Source organism: Copadichromis virginalis, linkage group LG10 (assembly GCF_057382275.1).
Source record: "Copadichromis virginalis isolate Kocher_CV1m ecotype Utaka linkage group LG10, C_Virginalis_male_GT1.1, whole genome shotgun sequence".
In the NCBI taxonomy this organism is placed as follows: domain Eukaryota; kingdom Metazoa; phylum Chordata; class Actinopteri; order Cichliformes; family Cichlidae; genus Copadichromis; species Copadichromis virginalis.
This window is the reverse complement of record NC_140627.1, coordinates 18,191,891-18,216,361: the sequence shown is the minus strand read 5'-3', so window position 1 is coordinate 18,216,361 and position 24,471 is coordinate 18,191,891. Positions and strand designations below refer to the sequence as shown.

General features: G+C 38.9%; 1 protein-coding gene across 1 annotated transcript; it reads left to right on the top strand.

Annotated features, from left to right (window-relative positions):
- The first annotated feature begins 2,840 nt into the window (after positions 1–2,840).
- Positions 2,841–22,752, top strand: ufm1 (ubiquitin-fold modifier 1). Its single transcript, XM_085470376.1, has 6 exons — positions 2,841–2,922; positions 3,023–3,079; positions 8,820–8,877; positions 10,530–10,569; positions 19,412–19,444; positions 22,353–22,752. Coding segments are annotated over exons 1-6 (294 nt in total). The 5' UTR covers positions 2,841–2,920; the 3' UTR covers positions 22,457–22,752.
- The last annotated feature ends 1,719 nt before the right edge of the window (positions 22,753–24,471 follow it).

The window sequence follows — 24,471 nt, the reverse complement described above, 5'->3', positions numbered from 1 at the left end:
CCTCTGCTGTATCATCCATGTGCTCTCTGGCAAACTTCAGATGGGTCTGGACATGCACTGGCTTCAGCAGCGGAACACGTCTGGCACTGTGGGATTTGATTCCCTGCCGTTGTAGTGTGTTACTGATGGTGACCTTTGTTACTTTGGTCCCAGCTCTCTGCAGGTCATTCACCAGGTCCCCCCGTGTGGTTCTGGGATCTTTGCTCACAGTTCTCATGATCATTTTGACCCCACGGGATGAGATCTTGCGTGGAGCCCCAGATCGAGGGAGATTATCAGTGGTCTTGTATGTCTTCCATTTTCTGATGATTGCTCCCACAGTTGATTTTTTTCACACCAAGCTGCTTGCCTATTGTAGATTCACTCTTCCCAGTCTGGTGCAGGTCTACAATACTTTTCCTGGTGTCCTTCGAAAGCTCTTTGGTCTTGGCCATGGCGGAGTTTGGAGTCTGACTGTTTGAGGCTGTGGACAGGTGTCTTTTATACAGATGATGAGTTCAAACAGGTGCCATTCATACAGGTAACGAGTGGGGGACAGAAAAGCTTCTTACAGAGGACGTTACAGGTCTGTGAGAGCCAGAGATTTTCCTTGTTTGAGGTGACCAAATACTTATTTTCCACCCTAATTTACGAATAAATTCTTTACAAATCCTACCATGTGGATTCATGGATTTTTTTTTCACATTCTGTCTCTCACAGTTGAAGTGTACCTCTGGTGCAAATTACTGACCTCTGTCATCATTTTAAGTGGGGGAACTTGCACAATCGGTGGCTGACTAAATACTTTTTTGCCCCACTGTATGTTTTTACTATTTCTTTTCCATATGGGTAGGCACAGCTCTGCATTATTAAAACACCAAGTTAAGGAAGATCATTTGGAAGAATTGTGTTTTTCCCTCCAGCATAGACTTGTACAAATCAATGCCAAGGAGCTCTGAAGCTATTTTGGCAACTCGTGCTTTATGTGGGGTTTTCCTTTTCGGGTATCCTTGTGTCGTTTCTCATTTCCTCACATGCCACACTCCTCTATATTCCATGATACATTACTATGAAAGTTTTAATCCTTTGTGAGGTTTTTTCTTTTTAGTAAACTTCTTTTTTTCCCTACATTTTCCTGTGAAAATCTCGTCACTGAATCCCAGAGGTGTTTGCCTGAGTGTCTGCACTGGAACGCTGAGTCATTGAGTCTGTTACCATCTTTTTTGCTGGTTATCATTTCACTGCTTACAGTGTATCACCTACTTTTTCTTACTACTGTATCAGTAGTGCCAGGAAAGAGGCTAAGAAAAGAAAAGAAAAGGTTATTTACTGCTAACAACCACCTTTTGCTTTAACCACACTGAAGACACGTTAAGTCACTTCTACCTTTCTTTTAGCATATTTTGCATGTAAAATCAGCTGTAATTGTAGTCTTTGAATGTGGATTTATTTTGTTAGACTCATTAGGAACTTTACTAATTCAGAGCAACAGGTCGGAAAGTGACTTAAGACGAAAGCTGGTTTACATTAGTCCAAAAGTGCTATGTGCTACTATTTTATATTTGTATGTTATTTGACAATAGAAACTCTTATATTATTGGGAATAAAATTCAAAAGTATTATCGGGCTGTATTTTAATGTCACAAAAAGAAGTAGGAAATAAGGTGTAAGCCACATTTACCATACATTGTGTTAGTTGTTCTAACACAAAACATATGTTGAGATTTTGCCATTGTAGTGGGGACATTTTCATGAAAAATAAAAGCAATCCAGAGGTTCTGCTGGAATGCATGAAGATTCTTAGATTCACTCTTACAGCCAAACAGTTCCTGTGCTTTGCTCATAGCTTTTACACTTTAGAGACAGATTTAGTGAAAGCAGCTCTGGCTTTCTGGCAGCTGGCTGCATCGGGACATGAAGCCGTTTTCTTTGTTTGAGGCTCTGCCAAACCAACCACTAGGCGGGCATTATGACAGTGGTGCAGATAAGTAACAGAAGAAAGGGCAGGACTACATATGAAACAATTGAGCAACAGTGTTTTCTGTGGGAGATGGTCGTTCTAACTGGTACAGACTGTTCATAGTTTGGAAAGCTTTTTTCTAATCCACCAAAGCTATATATCAAATTGTTAAAATTAGGGGGAGAAAATCCCCAAAGCACAGTGGGAAGGTGTACAGAGTATGACAAACCTCAGATATCTGTAAATGTTAAATTATATACATGCAACAAACTAATTAAAATTAAAGGTCTATTGATTAACTCTCTATCTACTATATCTCCCCCTATCTATTTTCACAGAAAGAAGCACCACTGGCATGTTCCTGGTGGTTGGTGTCGATTTATCTGTGTCCAGGTTGGGCTTAGGCTGGTGTCTCATCATCCTGTCTTACAGTGACTGAAAATATACAACATACTGCAATATAGATACACAGCATCAGTCAGAACACTGAGCTACCTGTAGGTTCTACTGGCTGCCATTAAAACAAACGTGAAGGAAATCTGGATTTAATAATTTTCTTTTTAATTCTTAAATTCTTCCCAACAACATCATGTCAAGTAGAAAATTTCCAATCTGAATGAGGGTTATGTTTGTTTAACGTCAAGAACCTGGATTGAGTTGAACAACAGTGCTGAAAGATGTCAGTGCGCCTCACAGAAGTAACTGCGTCTTGTTTACAGCCTTTACGGTAAACGTTAGCTATTTGCTATGAATGCCTGTCCGTTAATAGGACATAAAATGGATTATGTTTTAATAATAATACGCAATTTAACTGAAAAAATTTAGTCATTTATGAAAAAAAACTTACCTAACTATTAAACTTTAAAATAGGTACATTTACTTCTCAAACTTGGCACCAGATGGATGACGTGTACGTGAGGGTCCTTCTGACTTCCGGGTTTGTATAAACAGATATCAAGCGGAGTCGCCTCGCCCATAAAGATGTGAGTTTTTGGACTTTCGTGAAATTTTGACATGGACATATTTCACATGCATTCACGTGTATCCGTCTGTTAACAACAGTAATGGTGTGTTCTTCATTAGGTCTAAAGTAACGTTTAAAATCACCCTGACGTCGGACCCCCGGCTACCATACAAAGTGTGAGTACACTGACAACTCAGCAGTCATCGCTTTAATATGTCAGCCAGCTACATTTTCGACTTTATTTAACGTTTAGTTAACATTTCACGGCTACTGCAGATATTTTGTGTTTGTAGTTTTTTATTAAGCAACGTAACACGTGGGCAATGAGTGAACATCTGCTAGTGCCGATGCTGACACTGTAATCACAGTCGGCTTCCGTTTTCTGTAGTGTGGCTTCACAGCATTTTATGAGGTCTGTTATGAATTAACCTGACCATCTTTACGTCGTGATCAATGGAAATGGCACTCATTAAAGTAATTTGTATAATATATGTGAATCCTGACAAACAGCCAGAGTCATAAAAATATTATTAAATTGATTTTAAACTTTTAACTGTATTTCTATAAGTTTTACAGCGTTTCCTATTAATGACCGCCATTCGTACTACATCAAAGTAGTAAAGTAATAGATAAATGATTAAATGACAGAAAGGTTTCTGGTTTTCCAGTATTTACAATGAGTCTATAGTTTTAAAAATGATCTGAATGAATAAAGACTGAATAAAAGTTGGCTGTTTGGGGCCCCACATTTTAAAATGGCATTGATGTCCCTGCTATATGCAGGATAAAAAGACATCAGAACATGGACAGGACGAGCAGAAACAGGAATCATAGCAGCCAAGGGTAAATGTAAAGCAGACCTTTTAACATTAAGCCCTCAGACAGACTGTTATGGCTGTGGTGTTTGACTTTGCATTGCTTAAAGGCACAGTGTGCTTTTTATAATCCAAGTCTTTGTCATAGTCAAGCACAGGCATGTTTAAAAAAAAAATAGAATGCTAATTCAGAGTATGAGAAAGTCTTTTTTTAATCTAGAAAAAGTAAGTTTAGTGAATCTATTTTTTTATAGTATTATTAGTATAAGTTTCATAATTTGATGATATTGTTGAATATTCAATAGCTTTTGATACAGAGTTTAACATTTTAAGTGGTATTCTTGAACAAAGTATTCAAATCTAGGTTTTCAATATTTTTTTCTAATACTCTGGTTCTTCTGTTTGAGCAACACTTTGGCATATTAAACAGATCCATTTCCATTTCTGCTTGAACTTCAGGTTTCTGACAAATTACCTGAAATCCTTCATGGATTTTATGCAGAAATCATAGTTGAATCCATTTTTGCCATTTCTGCAGCTGATTTGTGTCATCTTTGTTTGTTTGGGTTTTTTTTTTTTAGTGCAATATAAAGTGGTAGAATGAACACTAAAAGACCAGAAAAAATCTTGTTCAGGTCTTATTTAAATAGATTATTAAATAGCTTATTATGAATGTATTCCCATGAATGAAACAAGGGAATAAAGTGGAGCTGAATAGCTTTGTAGCACCTTGATCTAATGAGTACCGGTAATTAGATTATTTTTAAATTAGAACATTTTATTTTTAAAGGTAAGCACCGCTTAACAGGGGAAATTTTATAAACTGGAAATTTAAATCTTACATGTAATTTATTTCTAATAATTTTTGAAATGAGATATTGAAGATATAAATAATGTTTTTCTGAATCAATGCTTTCATGAAATAGCTTGCAAAACTAAAAAAGTGTATTAAATTTATGTTATTCAAAGGTTGCATAAAATACCAGGCAGTTTAGTGCAGGGTAAACTGATTATTGTGCAATATTGAGATAGAATTTAGAATGATGCAATGTGTTGGGCTGGTTGCTTCCTGAGTACTGTTACTAGGTTACATCAAGGGTAGCAAACATCAATTCATATTTAAGGGGATTCACTTGCTGGATTTTACCTATTACCTATTAGCTTTGTGTCTAGGAGTTAGCAATCAGCCATATAACTAGAGCAGAACATAGAGTAGCAGCACAGGTCATTTGATCAAAGTGTATACACAAAGAAAAATCTACTGGAGCTCACAAACAAATCATTATGTGACTTAATTCTAAGTCATTCTTATCCCCATGCTGCACTCCCCCTGTCGAATCTCACTTTAACCCCTAAATAAAACCATTTTTTTCTACATGAATAAAAATTTTTACATTTTCTTTATTTAACTAAAAGTAACTAAAATGTAAGCCATGATTGGTCAACATGTAGTTAATTTAAGCAGTGTGTGCCACCTTACATAAATGATGTCTCACTGTTTTCTCCCTTTTAGATTAACAAAAAGTATAATGGCTTTGTTTTTTACATACTGGATTATGTCATCTGGTTTTGTGTGTATGGGCGTAACATTCCTGCTATCACATTGTCTCAAAGCACTTAAATTGTTGAGCTTTTGACCTTTTATGGACTAATTTGACGTTAGTAGCAAAACAATGTGTGCTAACTTCTTAAAAAACATATACAATCCAAACATCTTAAATCTTAAAATCATGTTCTATGACAATCATTTTTTAAGCAGCACCAAATGACATCCCTATATTTTAACTATATTATTACAAAGCAAAGTTTGAAAGCAAGATTAGAATTTATGTCAATTAAAGATTGTCCTTTCTGGTTGGAAACCCAGCTAAACCCTAGTATTAAGCTGCAAAAAGTTGATTAATATATAAGTTGAATTTTCTTTGATGGTCAATCTAGTGAAAAAATATACAAATAGTGAGGCTAAGAATAAAAAAAATCCCAAATGTCTTATTTTAAGGTTTCACACAAGGTTTTCAAGAGATGTGCCCTTTGTAGAATTGAGGTGTAAACAAGATGCAGTTGCAGAGTGTTTTGTTTTCATGGTATTTTTGTCACATAATGCATGGTCATAATTTCCAACAAAGGTTCAAATGAGTAGGTTCAAATAATTAGATGTAAAATACTGGAGACTGTTGTTACTTTAACATGTTGACAGAGCGTCTTTTCTTTAATGAGGTCAGAGAAAACCTTGCTGGAGCTAATAATGTTATGGCTTGAGCAGAGGGATGGTGATGATAATGAGGTATCGCATTAGCCCTGTCAGACATTCAAAAAAGGTTACCACTGGCTCTCAGTTAACACAAGGTCATCTTTATAATCTCCCAGGTTTTCACTCTCACAAATAGGCTGAAGATTCAGCTTAAGCTTAGCTTCTTTCTCTTTTTACTGCAGTGCTGAGTACATCAATTGATTTTCACCCTCCTAGAGCTCATCTCCACTGCATCACCTTACTTGGCAATTGCATTTCTGGCCTTGATTTTTTTTTTAAATATTTTTTATTTATTTAAAAAAAACTCTCACATCTGTTTAAAGAGTCTGGTGGTTTTTGGGTTGCCCTTGGGAGATCTCTGGTCCCCACTGAGCACTGCTCTGCAGAATTCATTTGAGAAGCATCCATCTGACAGTGTTGTATGTGTAACTGTTTATGCACCCTTAAGGACTGGCCCTGGCCAGTATGTTGAGGTGTGAACTTTAACTGGGCCAGTGCAACTCGTGTATTCTTTTCTTTTTAGCCTTTGTGTTGTAGATTTGCTGCTGTTCTTGGGATCATTCTCCTGATGCATGACCCAAGTTGAGCCGAGCTTTAGATGTCAGACAATTGGCCTCACAATTGAGTCTAGAATATTTTTACAAACTAGTTTTACAAAATACGGTTGGTTCAATGACTGCAAGGTGTCCAGGTCCAGTGTCTGCAAACCACCTCTGTACTCAGTTGGTATGAGGTGTTTGTGCTGAAATGCTGTGTTTGGTGTTTGCCTAACGTGGTGCTGTGCATTATGGGCAACATCTCCACTTTGGTCTTAACTAAAGGACATTGTTCCAGAAGGTTTGTGGTATGTTCAGATACCGCTTTGCAAACCTTCGCTGCCATGTTCTTTCTAGAGAGAAGAGCCTCTGTCCTGGCAACCCAAGTCAGTTACTTTTTGTGTACTCGTTTTGTATTTTTTCCACCATATTGTCAGGAATGTTAACATTTAACATGTTAGTTTAGGCCTGTAGAGTCTTAGATGTTGCTCTTATATTTTTGGCAAGTTCTCTGAGCTTCGCATGGTCTGAGTTTGTGGGGATGTCCACTCCTGGGAAGATTGTGGTAGCACACACCTTGTGCTTTTATAGAGCTGCTCACATTTGATAAGTTTTGATTTGTAGCACTTGGTTGCTCTTTACCCTCTTAATTCCTATGCTAGCAGTAAGGATGTAGTTAGTTCTTCACAAGACTACATAGATCTTAGGGGTGGGGGAAAAAAACGATACTGTGTAGTATCGTGATATTTTGTTTGCTAATAATGTATCGATACCCGGTTGTTCAGTGATGACGCGACGAATCCTACTTCCGGGTCTAAAGTAGTCTGCGTTTAATATGGCTTTTGTGTTGTTAACATGTTTAATGTTATGTATTTTCTTCTATTTGATCTCAAAAAGCTCCTAAAACAGTCAGTGATCACTGTTGACCTCCCTCTGCTTTTATTACCGCTAATCATTTATTTAAGCTCAGTTTTTAAAACCTTAGGATGTAACTACAGCCCAGCCCATGCAGCAGTATATGAATGACTAACCTCGTATTGTGGATGGATTATCTCAGTTGTTCTCCTGGCTGAAGTTTGGTCCTTTTACAGCATCCTGCCATGCGATTACATTTGTTCCTGACCACCGAGAACACTCACGCTAACTTTTATCGAGTGGAAAAACAGTTAGCTTGTTTATATTATGCTAACATAGCTGTGTCGCTAGCAGTCACGTAGCACATCATTATATACCAGCTAGCCCAACTTCAGTAACCCTACAAACGTCACTGCTGTTTAGTTTTCTGTCTTCATTTATGCTGGAAGTGATAACAGAGCTGTACGTTTTAATTTGTTTCCAAAACCCCGCAGTCAGGACATGCTATATTGTATTTAGATAGAAGCTAGCGAGCTAACTTCCTGCTAACTTCTAACTCCGTTAAATGTCATAAATTCCGTTTTCATGGATGCCTGGGTGTTAAACTCAATTGTTACACCTGGTAGAGCAGAACGCTGATCATTTTATTAAAGATGAAAGACTTTAGACAGTTTTTCAACTCTCAGTAATGCCATAGTGATCATTTGATATATGGACCTGCAGTGGAGTTTAGACCCAGACACGGCTAGTGACGTCAGACTGAACAACCGGACAGGGACAGCAGAAATCGATATTTTGTTACAAAAAAGGTTTTTGTGCTCTGACTTCAGAGCATGTTGATCCTTTTTCTGAGCAAGAATCCTGACATTCCTTCACTGTCCAAATGTGTTTTAACTTTTTTTTTGGCAGCAATAAACATGACAGTTTACTTATTTTAATTTAAGACATGTTTTATTTTAATTAAGTTTAAAACTTTTTTTATTTAATGTAAAATTATATTTTGTTTTAATTTAATTTCAAATTCTTCAGTTGCTGAAGGGCCTGCATAGTTTTCATAAATTGCTTAGTTCAGAATAGCTATAGTTGTACCAGATGGTTGCATTCAGTTAAGTTGGACTAGACTGTAATACAAACCGTTCAGTTTGTCACCAATATAACTGACTGAAATGAGAGAAAGACTGAGTGGGAGACTTTATCAATATTCATTTTATCTAATATCAAAGTTTACCTTTATGTACAGAATCTGAATATCGCAAAATATTTTTAAAAATTGCAATAATATTGTATCGTGCGTTAAGTATTGTGATAATATCGTATCGTGGGATGTATGGTGATTCCCACCTCTAATAGATCTGTGTAAACCTTCTTCTTCACAAGACTGTAAAATAGTAGGCATTTTATAAAATAAAAATGTTATTTTAGAGCATTTTTAAAATCCCATTTAATATGTCTGTTGCAGACTAAGTGTCCCAGAGAGCACACCATTCACAGCGGTTTTGAAGTTTGCAGCTGAGGAGGTAAGCTGTTTCTCCTTGTTCTTTGTGCAAGACTACGGTGGAATAATTGCATTGCGCAGTAATGCTGTTCAGCTTAATACAGATCTATGGTACATGTGAAAATATATGTCAGCTAATTTAAAAACAGTTTTATATTTGATGGTTTTGACTGTGACATACCCTTGCAACATTTATTCAACATTTATCTATTTATAGTTACAAAATTCTAGTATAAACAATTGTACCTTTTAATAGACTAAAATGAAGTCTTGTTGCAGTAAGTGTTTCAGGCACTGGATGTGTTTTTCAGCCACGTTTTTCAGTCTGACACAACGGGTTCACTTATATTTTAATCAATAGAGCCATCTGCTGTCACCGAAAGCCTCTCTTTAGCCTTTGAAGTGTATTTTCTTCCCTTTTCTGTGCATAAACACGCAGCAGTACTGCGGCTTAAATCATCCTAATGAATGAGTAAAGCTGCGGCTGCAGATGTGCTCCTTTTCAGTGTGTTGACAGGGTATTAATCTTATTCTGTTACAAACCAGGAAACTAATGAAACATAATTTTCACATTGTGATCCCCAAATTTGCATGCAATGAACATACGTGCTGCTAGAAGTTAATTGACTGTGAGGAGAATACAGTTATGGTTAAGTAGAACGACAAAGATTTCACCATTGATTTCCCACAAAAGTTAGCCTTTGAATTACTTAGCCATGGGAGTAGTTTCCTGGAGTGGCTTCATATTGCTGCCTTGTTCACTTACATTTATTTATTCATCAACACAGATTTTGCTTTTGTGTTAGTAGCTTTATATTTTACATTTTCTTTATTATGGTTCAACTGGCAGAATAAAATGATTTTATTTTCTTTCAGATATAATGTTAAATATTTTATCATAAACCAACCAACCAGGCGGGTGGTTCAAACTCATTTATATGCTATATTTAATCCTTTAGGAGTTTTTTTTTTTCTTTCTGCCACAAAAACAAAGCTCATCACCTCCCATTTGTCTCTGATCAAACTGTTTCATGTGTGCTGCTTGTGCTACACAAGCCAGTAGTTTGGTGAGCAGCACTTTGCTAACCTTATCTCCCTGGAGACAGACTGCTTCCTCCACCCGTTTGCAGCAAATCCCCACCAGCCCACATCCTCTTCTGCCGAACACTGAAGTAGGACATGTATTGTAACCGTGCTGAGTGATTTTCATCCAGAAATTCAAGCGTGGCTATCTTTCCCACAGGCCCTCTCTAAAGTGTTTATTTGAATGTGTGCGTGTGCTCAGGTGCATTTTTGTGTGAAACCGCAAAACACTTGTGTGTCTGACAAGCGTGAAAGTTGGGAGACAAAGGACAAAAACAAAAGAGTTTTTCATTTTTGCTTGTTTTACTCACTATGGTAGTGAAGACATCGTGTAGTAGCTCTCGCTTCTATTTTGAAATTGTTACCCAATAAAGTCAGAGAACGGCAGCACGCTGACTCAGTAGATGAAGCTGTCTTTCATGGTAGTTTTAGTTTCACACTTTGTCTTCAGGCCAAGTGAAATATGGGAGCAACATGTCCCTGATTATTTAACTAGAATGGATTAGTGCTGCTGAAATGTCAAATGCTAACTTCTGTTGAGAAATTCACTTTTAATGTTAACATTGGTATCTGCTTCAATTTCTCTTCCAGTTTAAAGTGCCGTCAGCAACCAGTGCAATAATAACAAATGGTGAGTACACAGAATTTTATTTATTTATTTATTTATTTGATGTTCCAAGTGAACTCGAGTTATTAGGAACCATTTTATGGTTACAGAGAGTCTCGTGCTTTTACAAGCCAAGTGTTTTGACAGGCAGGTTTGAAGTCAACAAAAAGCTGGAAGGATGTGTGGAAGATGCATCCAAGTGAAGGCGTGCTTGCTGTGGTCTTTGAACTACACAGCGGGTCTGGAAATAAGCTGATGCTTGAAGTACTGTCAAGTCACATATAATGATATATTGATCACCAAAAGCAAGCAAACATAATGTAATGGGAATATCTCATCAAACATACATTTAGACATGTGGTCATGGTCAAGACTGGACCTGCTGAAGTTCAAAATAAGGATCAGAATTTGGGTGCGGGGTGTCTCTGGGTGAAAAAGATTTCTACTAGCTGATAGGAAACCAAAAGTAACTCAAATAATCTCTTGTTAGAACTAGAGATGGCACGATACCACTTTTTTATGTCCGATACCGATACCGATATCATAAATTTGGATATCTGCCGATACCGATATGAATCCGATGTAGTGTTTTTTAATCAACAAAACTGTTTTTTAAATATCTTGCTGCATTTTGTATAAGTTCATACTCAAGTTTAAAACAACAACTACACTAAAGCTATTCTGTTATACCTGTATGCAAAAAAAAAAATATTTCATAGTTCAGCAATACTGATCAATCTAATAAACTTAAACCTACACCATCCTCCCTATTCTGGTATTTTAAAGAGTACTTAGCATAAATATTAAGCAACCTAACTAATAGGGTTCCAACTCCCAGCAACAACAAAAATAAATAAATAAAAAATAGGGAACCACCCCTCACGCTCCACCTCATGATGCTTAATCGACGTAATCAACCTTAATTTGATGCAGTGTGAAAAAAAATGCACAGAAATCAATTATTTTTCAAGAAATATTAAATAGATTCAACATCTTTCTTCAACAAAATTGCAGACTGCACAGATGGTACCTTCCCAAAGGAAAAAGTACTATAGCTTACTAGGGTATATATATTAGACTTAATAGTTACTATATACAGTAATTGACTTCTATTCATTTTACATCAAATTAAAACTTTGGGTGTCAGATAATTATTTATTAAAAGCTTGACATTTTAAATGAGAATAAGAAAGAAAAGTATGTCTTTGTGCCCCCTTTTCCCTGTTAATGTCCTATCGGCCCCCCTGGCTAAACTTTGTTAGATCCGCCCCTGCACAGTTACCAGCCGTCAGCTACGTAGAAAAAGATCCTCGAGTAGAAAGTAATATTAAATACATTCTAACAACAGCTGATCAAGCTTAAACGTGCTTCTGTTGTTCAGCCGCTGGTTTCCTCTTTCTGGTGCAAAGTGGGCCAAAAGCAAACTAGAGACACGGACTCGCGACAGAAAAGCCGATCAGCTGATCGTTAAGCAGTTTCATGATTGAAGTAGCAGCAGGAGAGGCAGTCGCTTGTTAAGCTTAACGCAGGAATGCTTTACAAACATTCAGAGATGGACTTACATATGGAACGCCAGGACTGCCATAATGAATTAATTAAATACACCATTAAATAATTAATTAAATGTGGCAATAATTAATTAAAATTGGAATTAATTAATTAAATAAATAGTTATGATATATGTAATTAATTAATTATTGACACATTTAATTAATTATTTATGTATTTCACGTTTTAATTAATTATTGACACATTTAATTAATTAATTATTGACACATTTAATTAATTATTTATGTATTTCACATTTTAATTAATTATTGACACATTTAATTAATTATTGACACATTTAATTAATTATTTAATGATATATTTATTTATTTCATTTTGGCAGTCCTGACGCCTGGCTCTCATCATGAAATAATTTTATCTGTCAGCCTCACCCATCAAACTCAGGGGGCGGGGTTAACGCTGATCGAGTCAAAACCATTGCTTTGGCCTGGTGGCCATTGTTTCTAGCACACAACAACCGGCATGTGGAAGCTAACAGAACTGAGCTTTGAAAAACCCTGTTTGTGTGTTACCAAATACCGTTTTAATATTTTTTTAGCCGAGAATGTAGTGGTTTAATCTTCATGTGTCTGGTCGGTTTGTCAAGATACAGCCTCTTTGCAAAAGTGTTTCGATGATTTCGGAGATGTCGTCCCAGTCTCACGGCAAAGCGTGGGATAGACCCGCTCGCCTCGCAAGCAATCCCACCGACAAAGCGCAGGCCCCGGTACACAGCTGTAGTAACCCCCGCTGACTTCTTTTACTGAGGTTATATTTATCGGTGTTTTATTTCCTGATGTTCTTATGTGTCCTACGTGTTTCAGTCGCCAATTCTGAATTATAACTAACATTAAAAACATGTTTAAGGAGGAGAGAGAGCAAATAAATCTGTTTAACATCTGATCTTTGGGTTTTTGTTCAGTAATCAGCGTGACCTGTGTATAAACACATAAAAGAGATAACGTTGGTGTTTCCGTCATGTAGTAACTGCTGGCTTTAACTGTACAAAGGTTGTTCGACACTATGAAACACATACAGACTTCATGATGTTCGGCTAATATTTTTATTGTGAATATTAATCATGCTGACCTCGCTCTGTACACCACGCAGCGAGGTCAGCATATCCACGATATCCTCAGCTCCATGAGTTAACACAAAGTTTCCCAGCTGACTAACTGCCAACTATTCCAGAGACGTGAAAATATACAGCATAAAGAAAAGTGTTAGAGACTCAGCAGCAGATTAGAATAACAGTTTGTGGCGTGAATAAGACACGGCGGGACCACGGAGCAACGTTCAGAGTCATCTTTATTTACATCTCACCACACCACAACACCCCCAAACCCCTCAGTCCCCGTGTTTTTAACTAGGCGGGCGTGATTAAGGATGCCGTGCAGGTGCGTCCGCCCTCCCTGCACTGCACCGCAGACCACGCCCCACCACATACCCCCATCGCCCGATTGAGGCCGGGGAGCCATCCGGCCGAACCTACTCCCCCACCGTCAGTGGGAGAGGGAATCAGCCCGGACAGCTGGCACCCCCAGGCCCCGGCCAAGCGACGGGGAGGTGCGAGTTCAGGCGGCCGCCCGCGAATCCAGCGGCGCAGGCAAAGCTGGTTCGGAAGTCGGACACGTGACAGGTGCACCCGGCGCGGCCGGCACAAGCGTGAGCCCCAGCTCACAGGTGGCTGGGCAGAGGTGTGGCGTGTACAGGCCTCTGGTGGTGGTGAGGCCGGTCTGGCGAGCACGGCGATCTCAAGCGTGGCGCCCGCCTCGCTCGCCAGTTCCACTCGAGCAAGCTCCCCTGGCACTGGGACCTCCAGCTCCTTGCGCGGCCCCTCCGTCACCGCTGTCGCTCCCTGCTGGAGCAGCCCATAGCGCGACTCCTCCGTCACTACTGCTCCCTCCGCCGCCACTCCCGGCTCGAGCAGCCCCTCGTGCAGCTCCTCTTTCTCCAACCGGCGCAGACCCTCGCGCACCTCGTCTGCCGCCTCCGGTTGGAGCGGCTCATCCACCACTCCCGGCAGGAGCAGCCCTTCACCTGGCTGTTCCCCCTCCTCCGGCAGGCGCAGATCCCCGCGCGCCTCGTCTGCCACCTCCGGCTGCTGAGGTGCCTCACGCGGCTCCTCCACCGCTTCACTGTCCTCGGGACACACCTGTGGGGGTGGCGCCCAGGCCCAGAGCAGCGCCGCCAGCTCCCCAATCCTTTCCAGGTGCCGCTCGGACTGGTCCTGCAGCTCTTCCTGCTGGCGACGCACCTCCGCCGCCTGCTCCCGCTGGGCGGCCGCCATTTCGGCCACCCTCTGGGCCAGCTCCGATATGGACCCGCCGTGCTGCCTCCTGGGTTTCGGCACCAATGTGGCGTGAATAAGACACGGCGGGACCACGGAGCAACGTTCAGAGTCATCTTTATTTACATCTCACCACACCACAACACCCCCAAACCCCTCAGTCCCCGTGTTTTTAACTAGGCGGGCGTGATTAAGGATGCCGTGCAGGTGCGTCCGCCCTCCCTGCACGGCACCGCAGACCACGCCCCACCACACAGTTATACATTTAATAAATCACCAAATGAATCCAAGAAACGAGCAAACCTGTTCCGACAATTTGAATTTGTATTCCCTCAGCTGCAGACTCGCTGCTGTTTAAATGTTTGAAAAGGAAGATTAGATATAAACAAACGTCAAACATAGACTCAGTCTGCCTTCACATTTGATATGAGGCCAGCACGTATAGTGGCCTCAGCAGGCTATTACTGAAATACACGTGCTATATCATAAACTATGATATAAACAGGGAGGTCCTATTAACATGTTTAGTTTTAAAGGACACCTTCCTGCCTTTAGTCTCATTCATGAGCAGTATTCGTTTTCTTCTAACATCCAGAAGTCTGCACAATGTGTTTCATAGTTTGTAACAAGCCTTTGACAGGTAAACATAACATGACCGAAAAAGCAACAAAAAAAAAAAAAAAAAAAAAAGAGAGAGAGAGAGAGAGAGTGTTGACATAAGAAGAGAAAATGCTCTCAATTATGGAGACAGGCAAATGGTTCATTTATGTTTGATGTGTGTTTATTCCTCCCTAAATATCGTCGGTGAAGTTCGCCATGCACGTCAGATTTTCCTGCGCATTTTTATACCTCTGCCAACAGAGAGAGAAAAAAAATCACATTCTAACAGACAGCTGGTGCTTAGAATACAGTTGAATAACTATTAAAAAACAGATGATATTTAGATGATAGTTCAGTCTAACACATGTGCCAGTGGTTCATTAAACGTCTGTGAAACTATGCAGTTATGAAACGTAACTTTAACCTCAGCCAAACCGATTTGCTCAGTTGTAAATAAAACAGCGAAGTAAACGTGACCCGACAGACAGAACCTGAGTGAATGAAGTCCAGCGTTTAACCACTGAGAGCTAAAACTCAGCTGAGGTTTGAAAGCTGTGTGCTGGTGATTGGACATCAGCCGCTGATGAAGCTGTTCGCCTATAAAGTGCTCTGTAAGGAAACAAGCTCCAGCAGCTCTGCGCTCGGGGAAAATACTATATTTACTTATCTTGTGCAGTTAAACTGTGACTATCACCAGGTAACTAGGCGTGTTTCTTGAATTAGCAGCAGGTGTTAAACAGCTGACAGATGAGGAGGAGGATGCATGCAGGTAAACTGAGGGTCTGTTGAGCTGATCGCTGGTTTCGTGAGAAAAATGTCAGCTCGTTCTTTATGTTACAGAAGCACAGAGACACAAGACCAGGCGGAAAGAGACGATCGTTCGGTGAAAATGAGAATCTGCGAATGCAACATGTGGAACACGGAGAGTGGAATATGTAAACAAACCGGTTAATGTACCCCCTCGGTGCGCTCTGCATGCTAACTGTTAGCAGAGCTAGTGAAATCTCTGAAAACATCTGAGCACTTTTGCAAACATGTTCTATGTTGACAACCTGACCAGACATACGGCGCGACATTCGCGGCTAAAACACTGTTAAAAGTGTAGCTGGTGACAGAAAAACGGCCTGTGATTTGATCTGCATTCTGGGATAACTGGCTGCCCCAAGTCTACACAAGCAATCGATTATCTAGGATCGACCTGTTTTGACTTACTTTGCACGGCAACCAATCAAATGTTAGAGAAGCTGCATGGGCAGCGTTAACCCCGCCCCCTGAGTTTGATGGGTGAGGCTGACAGATAAAATTATTTCATGACGAGAGCCAGGCGTCAGGACTGCCAAAATGAAATAAATAAATATATCATTAAATAATTAATTAAATGTGTCAATAATTAATTAAATGTGTCAATAATTAATTAAAATGTGAAATACATAAATAATTAATTAAATGTGTCAATAATTAATTAATTAAATGTGTCAATAATTAATTAAAATGTGAAATACATAAATAATTAATTAAATGTGTCAATAATTAATTAATTACATGTGTCATAACTATTTATTTAATTAATTAATTCCAATTTTAATTAATTATTGCCACATTTAATTAATTATTTAATGGTGTATTTAATTAATTCATTATGGCAGTCCTGGCGTTCCATACTTACACACTTGCTTTACTTCTCTCGGGGATAACTTTGTCGGAGATGAAATGCCGGGTTGCTAGCGAAGCTCCAAATGCTATCCAGAGCACCGACAGGTCCCGCATGCCACAGCCGCTCTATCACGTGATGCATACTGCTCCGACGTGCTAACGTTCTGAGGTGAGTTACGGCGTGTTGCAAGTTTTGTGAGGTGCTTTCGTGATATTTAATGGATCGGATTACATTTTTTTATTTTTCTCCGATATCCGATCCAGTAATTTAGGTCAGTATCGGACCGATACCGATACGTAATATCGGATCGGTCCATCTCTAGTTAGAACCAAGATGTGCAGAAGAGCATCTCTGAAAGTGTGACAAGTTGATCCTTAAGAGGAGCAGAAGACAACACTGGGTGTTACTCCTACCAGCTGTGGAAAAAAAAAGCTGAGCAGTTCACACAAGCTCAACAAAATTGTACGGACGAATGACACCTGATCTTCCAATTTTGGATTTCTGCTGCAATGTTAAATTGATGCAGTCAGCAGTTGGTATAAACATTACTGAAGCTTCCTGCCTCATATCAAAGGTTCAGGCTAGTGGTGGTGATGGTGTGGGGCATAATTTCTTGGCACGCTTTGGGCCCTTTAAATTGTTTAAATGCCACAGCTTACCAGAGTAATTGTTGCTGATCACACCCTCCCTTTTGTGACAGCAGTGTATAAATCTTCTTGCTTAAAACAGGAGAACACAGCAAATAAAACTGAACGTCAACCTGGTACCAGTAAGGAGTAACTAATAAAGTAGCTGAGTGTTTAAGTAAAAATAATTTGAGATATATTCAATAAATAAAAACAATGTTCTGTCAGTATTTTGACTATTTTTAAGCCAAGACAGATCCGTATAAAATATTTCCTAAACTTTGCATTGTTGTAATAGTTTTTCACCGACTGTATTTCTTATGACAGTAAATGGGAGGTGTCTGTAATTTCACGAGCACCTTATAAAAAAGGTTGAATTTAAGTCCACTTTGTGAGGTTTTCATTGCTAAATTAATCTTCGTTTTACTTGGTACTTTTAAAGCATATCAGTTTTAGGCCATCAGGACTCAGTAACACTGAATCCTGCATCCTCCACTAGCAGAAGTTTTGCATAGCTTCTCCCAGTTTGTGTTAAGACCCTTTGTGTGATCTGTATAAAGTAAATCAGTCTAAAGCTTCACCTTAGAGGGGATTCATCTAATTAGTGTGTGTATAAAACAGAAATAGAGTTCAAAGTTGTAAATTAGTGCAATTAAAAATTTTTATTTTTACTTCCATATTTAGGTGAAACGTGATTATTTTTTTTAGCACTTCAGTTTACCAAAATAGGCAAGCATTCAGTAGGTAAGTAAATATATAAATTATATTAAAACAAGAAGTCATTAGAAGTGAAATGAAAATCAGCCTTTTTTATTTAAACAATGATTTTATTTTTTGCACAATTATACACAGAGAAACTGTTCAATCAAATAAACCCCTGCACCAATAGAGAAAACACCCGCATTTTTATTTTATTTGAATATTAACATACTAGTAATTCAAGTAGTGATTACTGAAAACTATTTCTTAATTTATTCTTAGATCTTTTTTGAACGTTTAAACTTGTTTCAACCTTAAGAAACAACGTTTCATTTCATTTATTTCATTTATTTATTTATTTCACACTTTGTCAACAGTTTCCACAGTTAGTTCTTTCAAACAAACCAACTACACTTTCTGTCAGTAAAGCACTGCAACCACGTGTGAAGAATACGAAAGAAAAGAAAACGTTCAACTTTTTTTTTTTGAAAACTAGGTCACATTAAAATCCAACATCAGTTCCTCGAATTCAGTGAAGTCATGCTACAAACATGGTTCTATAACTACAGGAAAAAAGTTTAAAATTACATACAAGTATGATTTCAAATTCAGAACCATTAGCCTGACTCCAGAAAACAGATTTGCTGGATGAACGAGAAAAGTACAACACTAAGCTATTTTTAATGTCTTTTCATGTTCAAGTATTCATGACAAACCAGTTGCACAAGTTTCTGTGCCACTTACCTTTGTATTTATTTTGACAGTGAGCAGTTTGTCCACAGAGTGTGAGTAGGACAAGTAAAATGCATGCTTGGATAAATGTTTGTGCTGCTGTCATTTCAGCCAACTCTCAAAGACAAGAAAAGATATGAAAAGTATCAATAAAATACATTTTCTGGTAAAATATTGAACCTCTGCAAGTACTTTCTCGGGCATGCAATAAGTTGTTAGGTCAACAGATTCTTTTCTAAAAGGCAGAACACATACCGAACAGATGGATGTCTGAAATAATCTGAGCCTAAATTTTCAGCTGGATTCCTCCAGTTACACAACACGTTATTGATCTTATAGCCACACTATCGTTTTCTTCTTCTGACAGGGTTAGACTAGTGAACTTAATTGTATTTTAAATCACAGGAAGATTACTTTCTTGGGGACATATTGTGTTGACAGATAACATAAAGATAAGGTTTGTGTTAAAATGACTGAAGTGATGATACGTTCAAAGATAAGTTTTAAATTTATCAAAAGAAAAATGGCTCGTCTGTCATTGTTCCAGATAGATCTCTTTGCTATCAGTTGTGCTGCTGAGTGAACTGTTATTACAAATGAAGCAGTTATTGAATACATTTTATTTCTTATTTCTTTGCTTGTCTTTTGGATAACAGTTTTTTTCTTGTATTTTCTGCATTTTGTGTTTACATTCTCATTTTAATGTTTGCTTTGCAGATGGAATAGGAATCAACCCGGCTCAGACTGCAGGTGAGTTCTTGTGTTCTTATGTATGTTTTTCTTTTTTCTTTTCTTTTTTTAAGTATTAGAAATACTTTGATCCTCAAGGTGATTTAAGGTCACATGTTCTCCATCTGTTGTATTAATATGCAAATGACCTCTGGGCTTTCTTTTAAGCTTGTTGACACTTGTCAGACTGCTTTTGTCAAATCATAAATAGCCTAAGCAATTAATACAGTTCTTGAACAAAGTATGAATCATTATGCTTTATATCTCGGACGTGTTCAAATCTCAGTGACATTGGCCTGAAGGTCAGCGGTCGTTTTCTGAAAACCTTGCAAATGCAATAACTTGAGAACAAGGCAAGATAGGATTTTGAAATTGAAACCATAGGTGCATCTACTGGGAGCCTGGGGGCTACCACTGGTCACCACCAGTATTTCTGCTAATACTCAATGGGATGTAACTGTGCATGGTTCCAGAAAGAGAGCAAGAATATACAGTAAGAATTACCTTGTATTTTCTTGCTCACTTTGTGATCAGTCATTTCTAATTAAATTTGGGTCATTTAAGTCTGTTTTTACATATTAATAAATAAAATTAACTGTTTTCTTGCCTTGTTCTCAAGTTATTGCAAACTATTATGCACCTGAATCTAACATGACAATGAGAGTCCCATCACAAATCTGCGCTACCTTAGAATATGAGTACAATAGTTGCATATAGAGCACATTAAGTGTTTAACTTTATTAGCTACAGCATCATCAAATATACATCCAACAGACACTTTGTTAGGTTTAACTGTTTATCTGTCCAATAATGCAAATCTCTGATCAACCAATTACATGGCAGCAGCTCAGTGCTTATAGGGATGTAGACATGATCAAGACAAACTGCTGAGCAAACATCAGGAACAGGAAAAGAAAAGTGATTTAGGTGACTTTGGGGCATGGTTGTTGGTCCCAGAAGGGGCTGATCTGAGTATTTCAGTAACTGCTGATTACTGAGATTTTCCTACACAGCCTAGGGATTACTGAGAATGGTCTGAAAGGGAGAAGAAATGCTTTGAGTATCACTTGATATTTCACGTGTGGGTGAAAATGCTTTGTTGATGCCGGAGATCAGAGGAGAATGGCCAGACTGCTTTGAGCAGATAAGAAGTCGACAGTATCTCAAGTAAAGGTTTGTTACAACCAAGGTATGTAGAAAAGCATTGCCTGGTGTGAGTCTTGATTTCTGCTGCAGTATTCGGATGGCCGGGTAAGAATGTATCATAAATATGAAAGTATGGATCCACACTGCATATTTTCAGTGGTTCAAGCTGGTGTTGGTGGGGAGATATTTTCCTGGGACACTTTGGAGCTGTTAGTATCAACTGAGCATTGCTTATTGAGCATTGCTGATCTCTTTATGAGCACAGTGTATTGTTCTTCTGATGGCTGCTTCCAGCAGGAAGGGGGCAGGGATAGCTCAGTAGGTAGAGTGGTGGCCCCATGATCGGAAGGTCGGGGGTTCAACTCCACTGAACGGCTACCCTGAGGTACCCCTGACCAAGGTACCATCCCTACACACTGCTCTCCGGGCGCTGCACTGGTGGCTGCCCACTGCTTCACTGGGTGAATGGGTTAAATGCAGAGGAACTATTTCCCTATGGGGACTAACATGCACACTTTACAGAATAACACGTCATGTCAAAGCTCCAATCCTCTCAGCTGGTTTCTTGAACATTCGAATGAGTAGACTGTTCTTAAATGGCCTCATCAGTCACCAAATCTAAATCCAATAGAGTATATTTGGGATGTGATGGAATGGGAGAGTTATGAACCAACCAATCTGCAACAATTGTCTGATAGCATCATGTCAAGGTGGACCAAAATTTTCTAGGGAATGTTTTTTGCACCTTGTTAAATCTATGACTTGGAAGAATTAAGACAGCTCTGCAGGCAAAAGAGAGTGCAGCCTGATATTAATGTTCTCTGTCTAACTGATCTGAGTCTACTGCAGCCACCTGAACAATCTTCCATTTGTTTGGTAGCTGAAATTTGTTTTTAATGAGGTTGTCTTTGATTTACTTAAAAAAAAAAATAAATAGTGTTGATTGGTTTTGGCTCTTACAAGTTAGATGTGAATTTGGGAGGGCAGAGATGTCACAGTGCTACCTTGATAAGCAAGTATTGAAAATCTTACTAATCATTCAGCCAGTCTCTTTACAAAGAATTGCAGGACTTCATCACCACTGGTCATACTCGGAGATCTTGTCACATTTATATTATATGTTGAATGTGATCAGAACTGTAGAAGTTTGGCCTACTTCTCCTTATGCATTGGGTCTCTTCTGCTGAGGAAGGACATTGGTGGGCATTCAGCTTTTTATCTGAATTACACTCATGCGCTGTGCTGCCAAGAATAGCAGCAGTTCAGAAACCTCTGTCCGATTGGCTTTTTTTCACCCACTGCAGCCACTCCACCTCCTGTTTACAGGACTGAGATGGTGGAAATCAATCTGTCAAGTTCTTTTTTTTCCCGACATGCTTTCTAAGGTTAAAATCACACTTCTTTTGGAAAATGGCAAAGGTGCACATATGCCAATAAGAACTGCTTAAAATGCATGCTCTTGTTAACATCCATTTCTTTCTTTTTTTAATAATTGGTTTATGTAGGCTGACTGAAGAGCTGAAAATTAGGCACTAGGATTTTTTTCATCTGTCAGTTTAGTGATCGTTCCAGCTCGAAGCGTCTGTGTGAAGACTGAATCTGTGTGCAAGTTGTAATCGAATCCAAGACTTTGAGTCAGAGATTGCATGCTTTTTTTGTCAAGTTTCTCTCCCAGCTGGTGAGTTGACATGTTGTTGGCAGCTTTGGTGACAATAAAACCCCTTATTAAAGCACACTGATTATGAACCATGATCTTTATATAGTGCTCTGCCTTGTGTTGCAGGGAATGTGTTTCTGAAGCACGGCTCAGAGCTTCGCCTCATTCCAAGAGACAGAGTGGGAGGACAAGGAGACTGGTGCTGCTTTTCCTCGTCGACATCGGCATAATGACTCACGCGGCAGATTCATGTAACGCTCGAGACCCAGGAAACACCTCAGCGTGTGTCATTTTTATTTTCTGGCCCACCACTGACAGTGACTCACATGAGAGTATATTTAAACACATTGATGACGTGCGCATGTTCCCTGTGTTCAAAAGTTTGGAGTAACATCAGGAGAGAGTAAGAGAGTAATGAATTCACACAACACAGCATCTACATCCCAGGAAAGATCAGCAAACAACTGAGTCAGCTGACTTTTGTATCTTTGTAAATGACAATAAAGAATCCATATGACCAACAGCACATGCTCAGTGCAGCGTTACTTTTGTTCGTACTGGAATTGGTAATAATATCTACAAAGGATGCTGTTAAGTGCTTCATTAAGCGACTGGTGACTTTATCTGTGCTAATCAGGCACCTTGTGTCAGAGCAGTGTTCTTCAAACAGATGCTGCAGTTGTCCTGGGGACCAGATTTGTCTTTGAGTCGATCCAACACAGCTTCTGATTAAAGCATGAAACTGTTAAATCAATCTGTTCAAACATATGGCTCTTTGCTGCCCTCTCTCAGGTTACATTCGAGCATAAAATGCACTCATCCCCCCACTTGAAATCACACACTGCGCACCTACACACAATAAATATAGAAAATCTCCACTGAATAATGCTGCCTGATTATGAACTGATAAAGCAGGTGTTGATAAAACAAGCCAAGCGTCCAAAGAGCTTAGATTAAAATTGGCATCGAGATGTGTCTGAGTAGCTATCAATAAGATTCATCAGCCACTGGTAACACGGATTTTCATCTTGGAAATAAATGTCACGTGTTTGCAGTCGTTTGTCATGTGGCTTCTCTTTTTGACAGTGTCGCAGTTTGAAAAACAAGTAAACAGAAATTGTGTCTTAATATCAAGCCTCCTTGATTATTTCCACCCAAAACAACATGACTAACAGACCAGTCCGTGTTTTTTCCTTTATGAAATGTGCTTTATTAACTGATTAATGCAAAGAAGCAGCTGACTATCCTCTCCGCATTAATCATTTTCATTTGAGAAGGTCTGCATCATTTGTTTCTGAATTGGTTCAGTTTCTCAACCCCCCAAAAAGAAATACAATTCACACTTTGTAAAGAAAAATAGACTGGGGTGAATAATTGAGTGTGCATGGTGTAATACACAAGAGAAAGCTTATGGTTGTGTCTCACCATTTGTTAGGATGCAGGCTGGGATGGGGGGGAGGAGTATGAGGGCCATTGCAAATGGATTTGCTTTTCTGTTTTAATCAAAATCACTGCTGGGCACAGCAGAAATTTGCTTCTTAAATTGGAGTCGACCGCAGAGTGCCCTGAATGCAGCAGATGTTATCTCCCAGCGTTGCAATGTTGGTGGTTGAAAATTGCTTAATTGCTGCAGATATTTCTCATACATGTGTTCCTGAAGGGGTAAAAAAAAAGAGTACATTTTTTTTGTACTTTTTAAACGGGTGAATAGTCTTTAGGCCAAGATCAATACATGATCATTTTGCATGCTGACTAAACCGAATAAGATGAAACTTAAATAAAAAAAGAAGAAAAAAAAGGTAAGAGATCAGCTCATTTCACACCTGAATTTGTGCTCTTTAAAGCATGAAATTAAAATTTCACAGTTAAACAGAATGGATGCTCTGGTTTAATATTTCTGAGAAGCAAAAAAAGTCTCGTAATCGCATTAATTGAGCTCCATGTCCCGAGTCAGCTGCAGGCTGAACTGTGCCCCAAAGTCAAACCTAACTTAAGAGGCACTGATGCACTGTGGGTATCGTACTTGGGCAAAAGAAGTCTATTACAAACTTGTTCTATAGGTTTTCTGGGTTATTTATCAAATGCGAGCAAGCAAACAATAGAACAAAAAAAAAAATAGTTTGTCCTGTGGGTTCTATTACTCTGGAAAAAATAGGCCCCTCATGCATGCTGGTCCTTTAACAGGCTCTATGAAATATGAGAGCCTCCTGGTGTTTCTCTGCTCTTTTAAAATAATGCAGTTAGT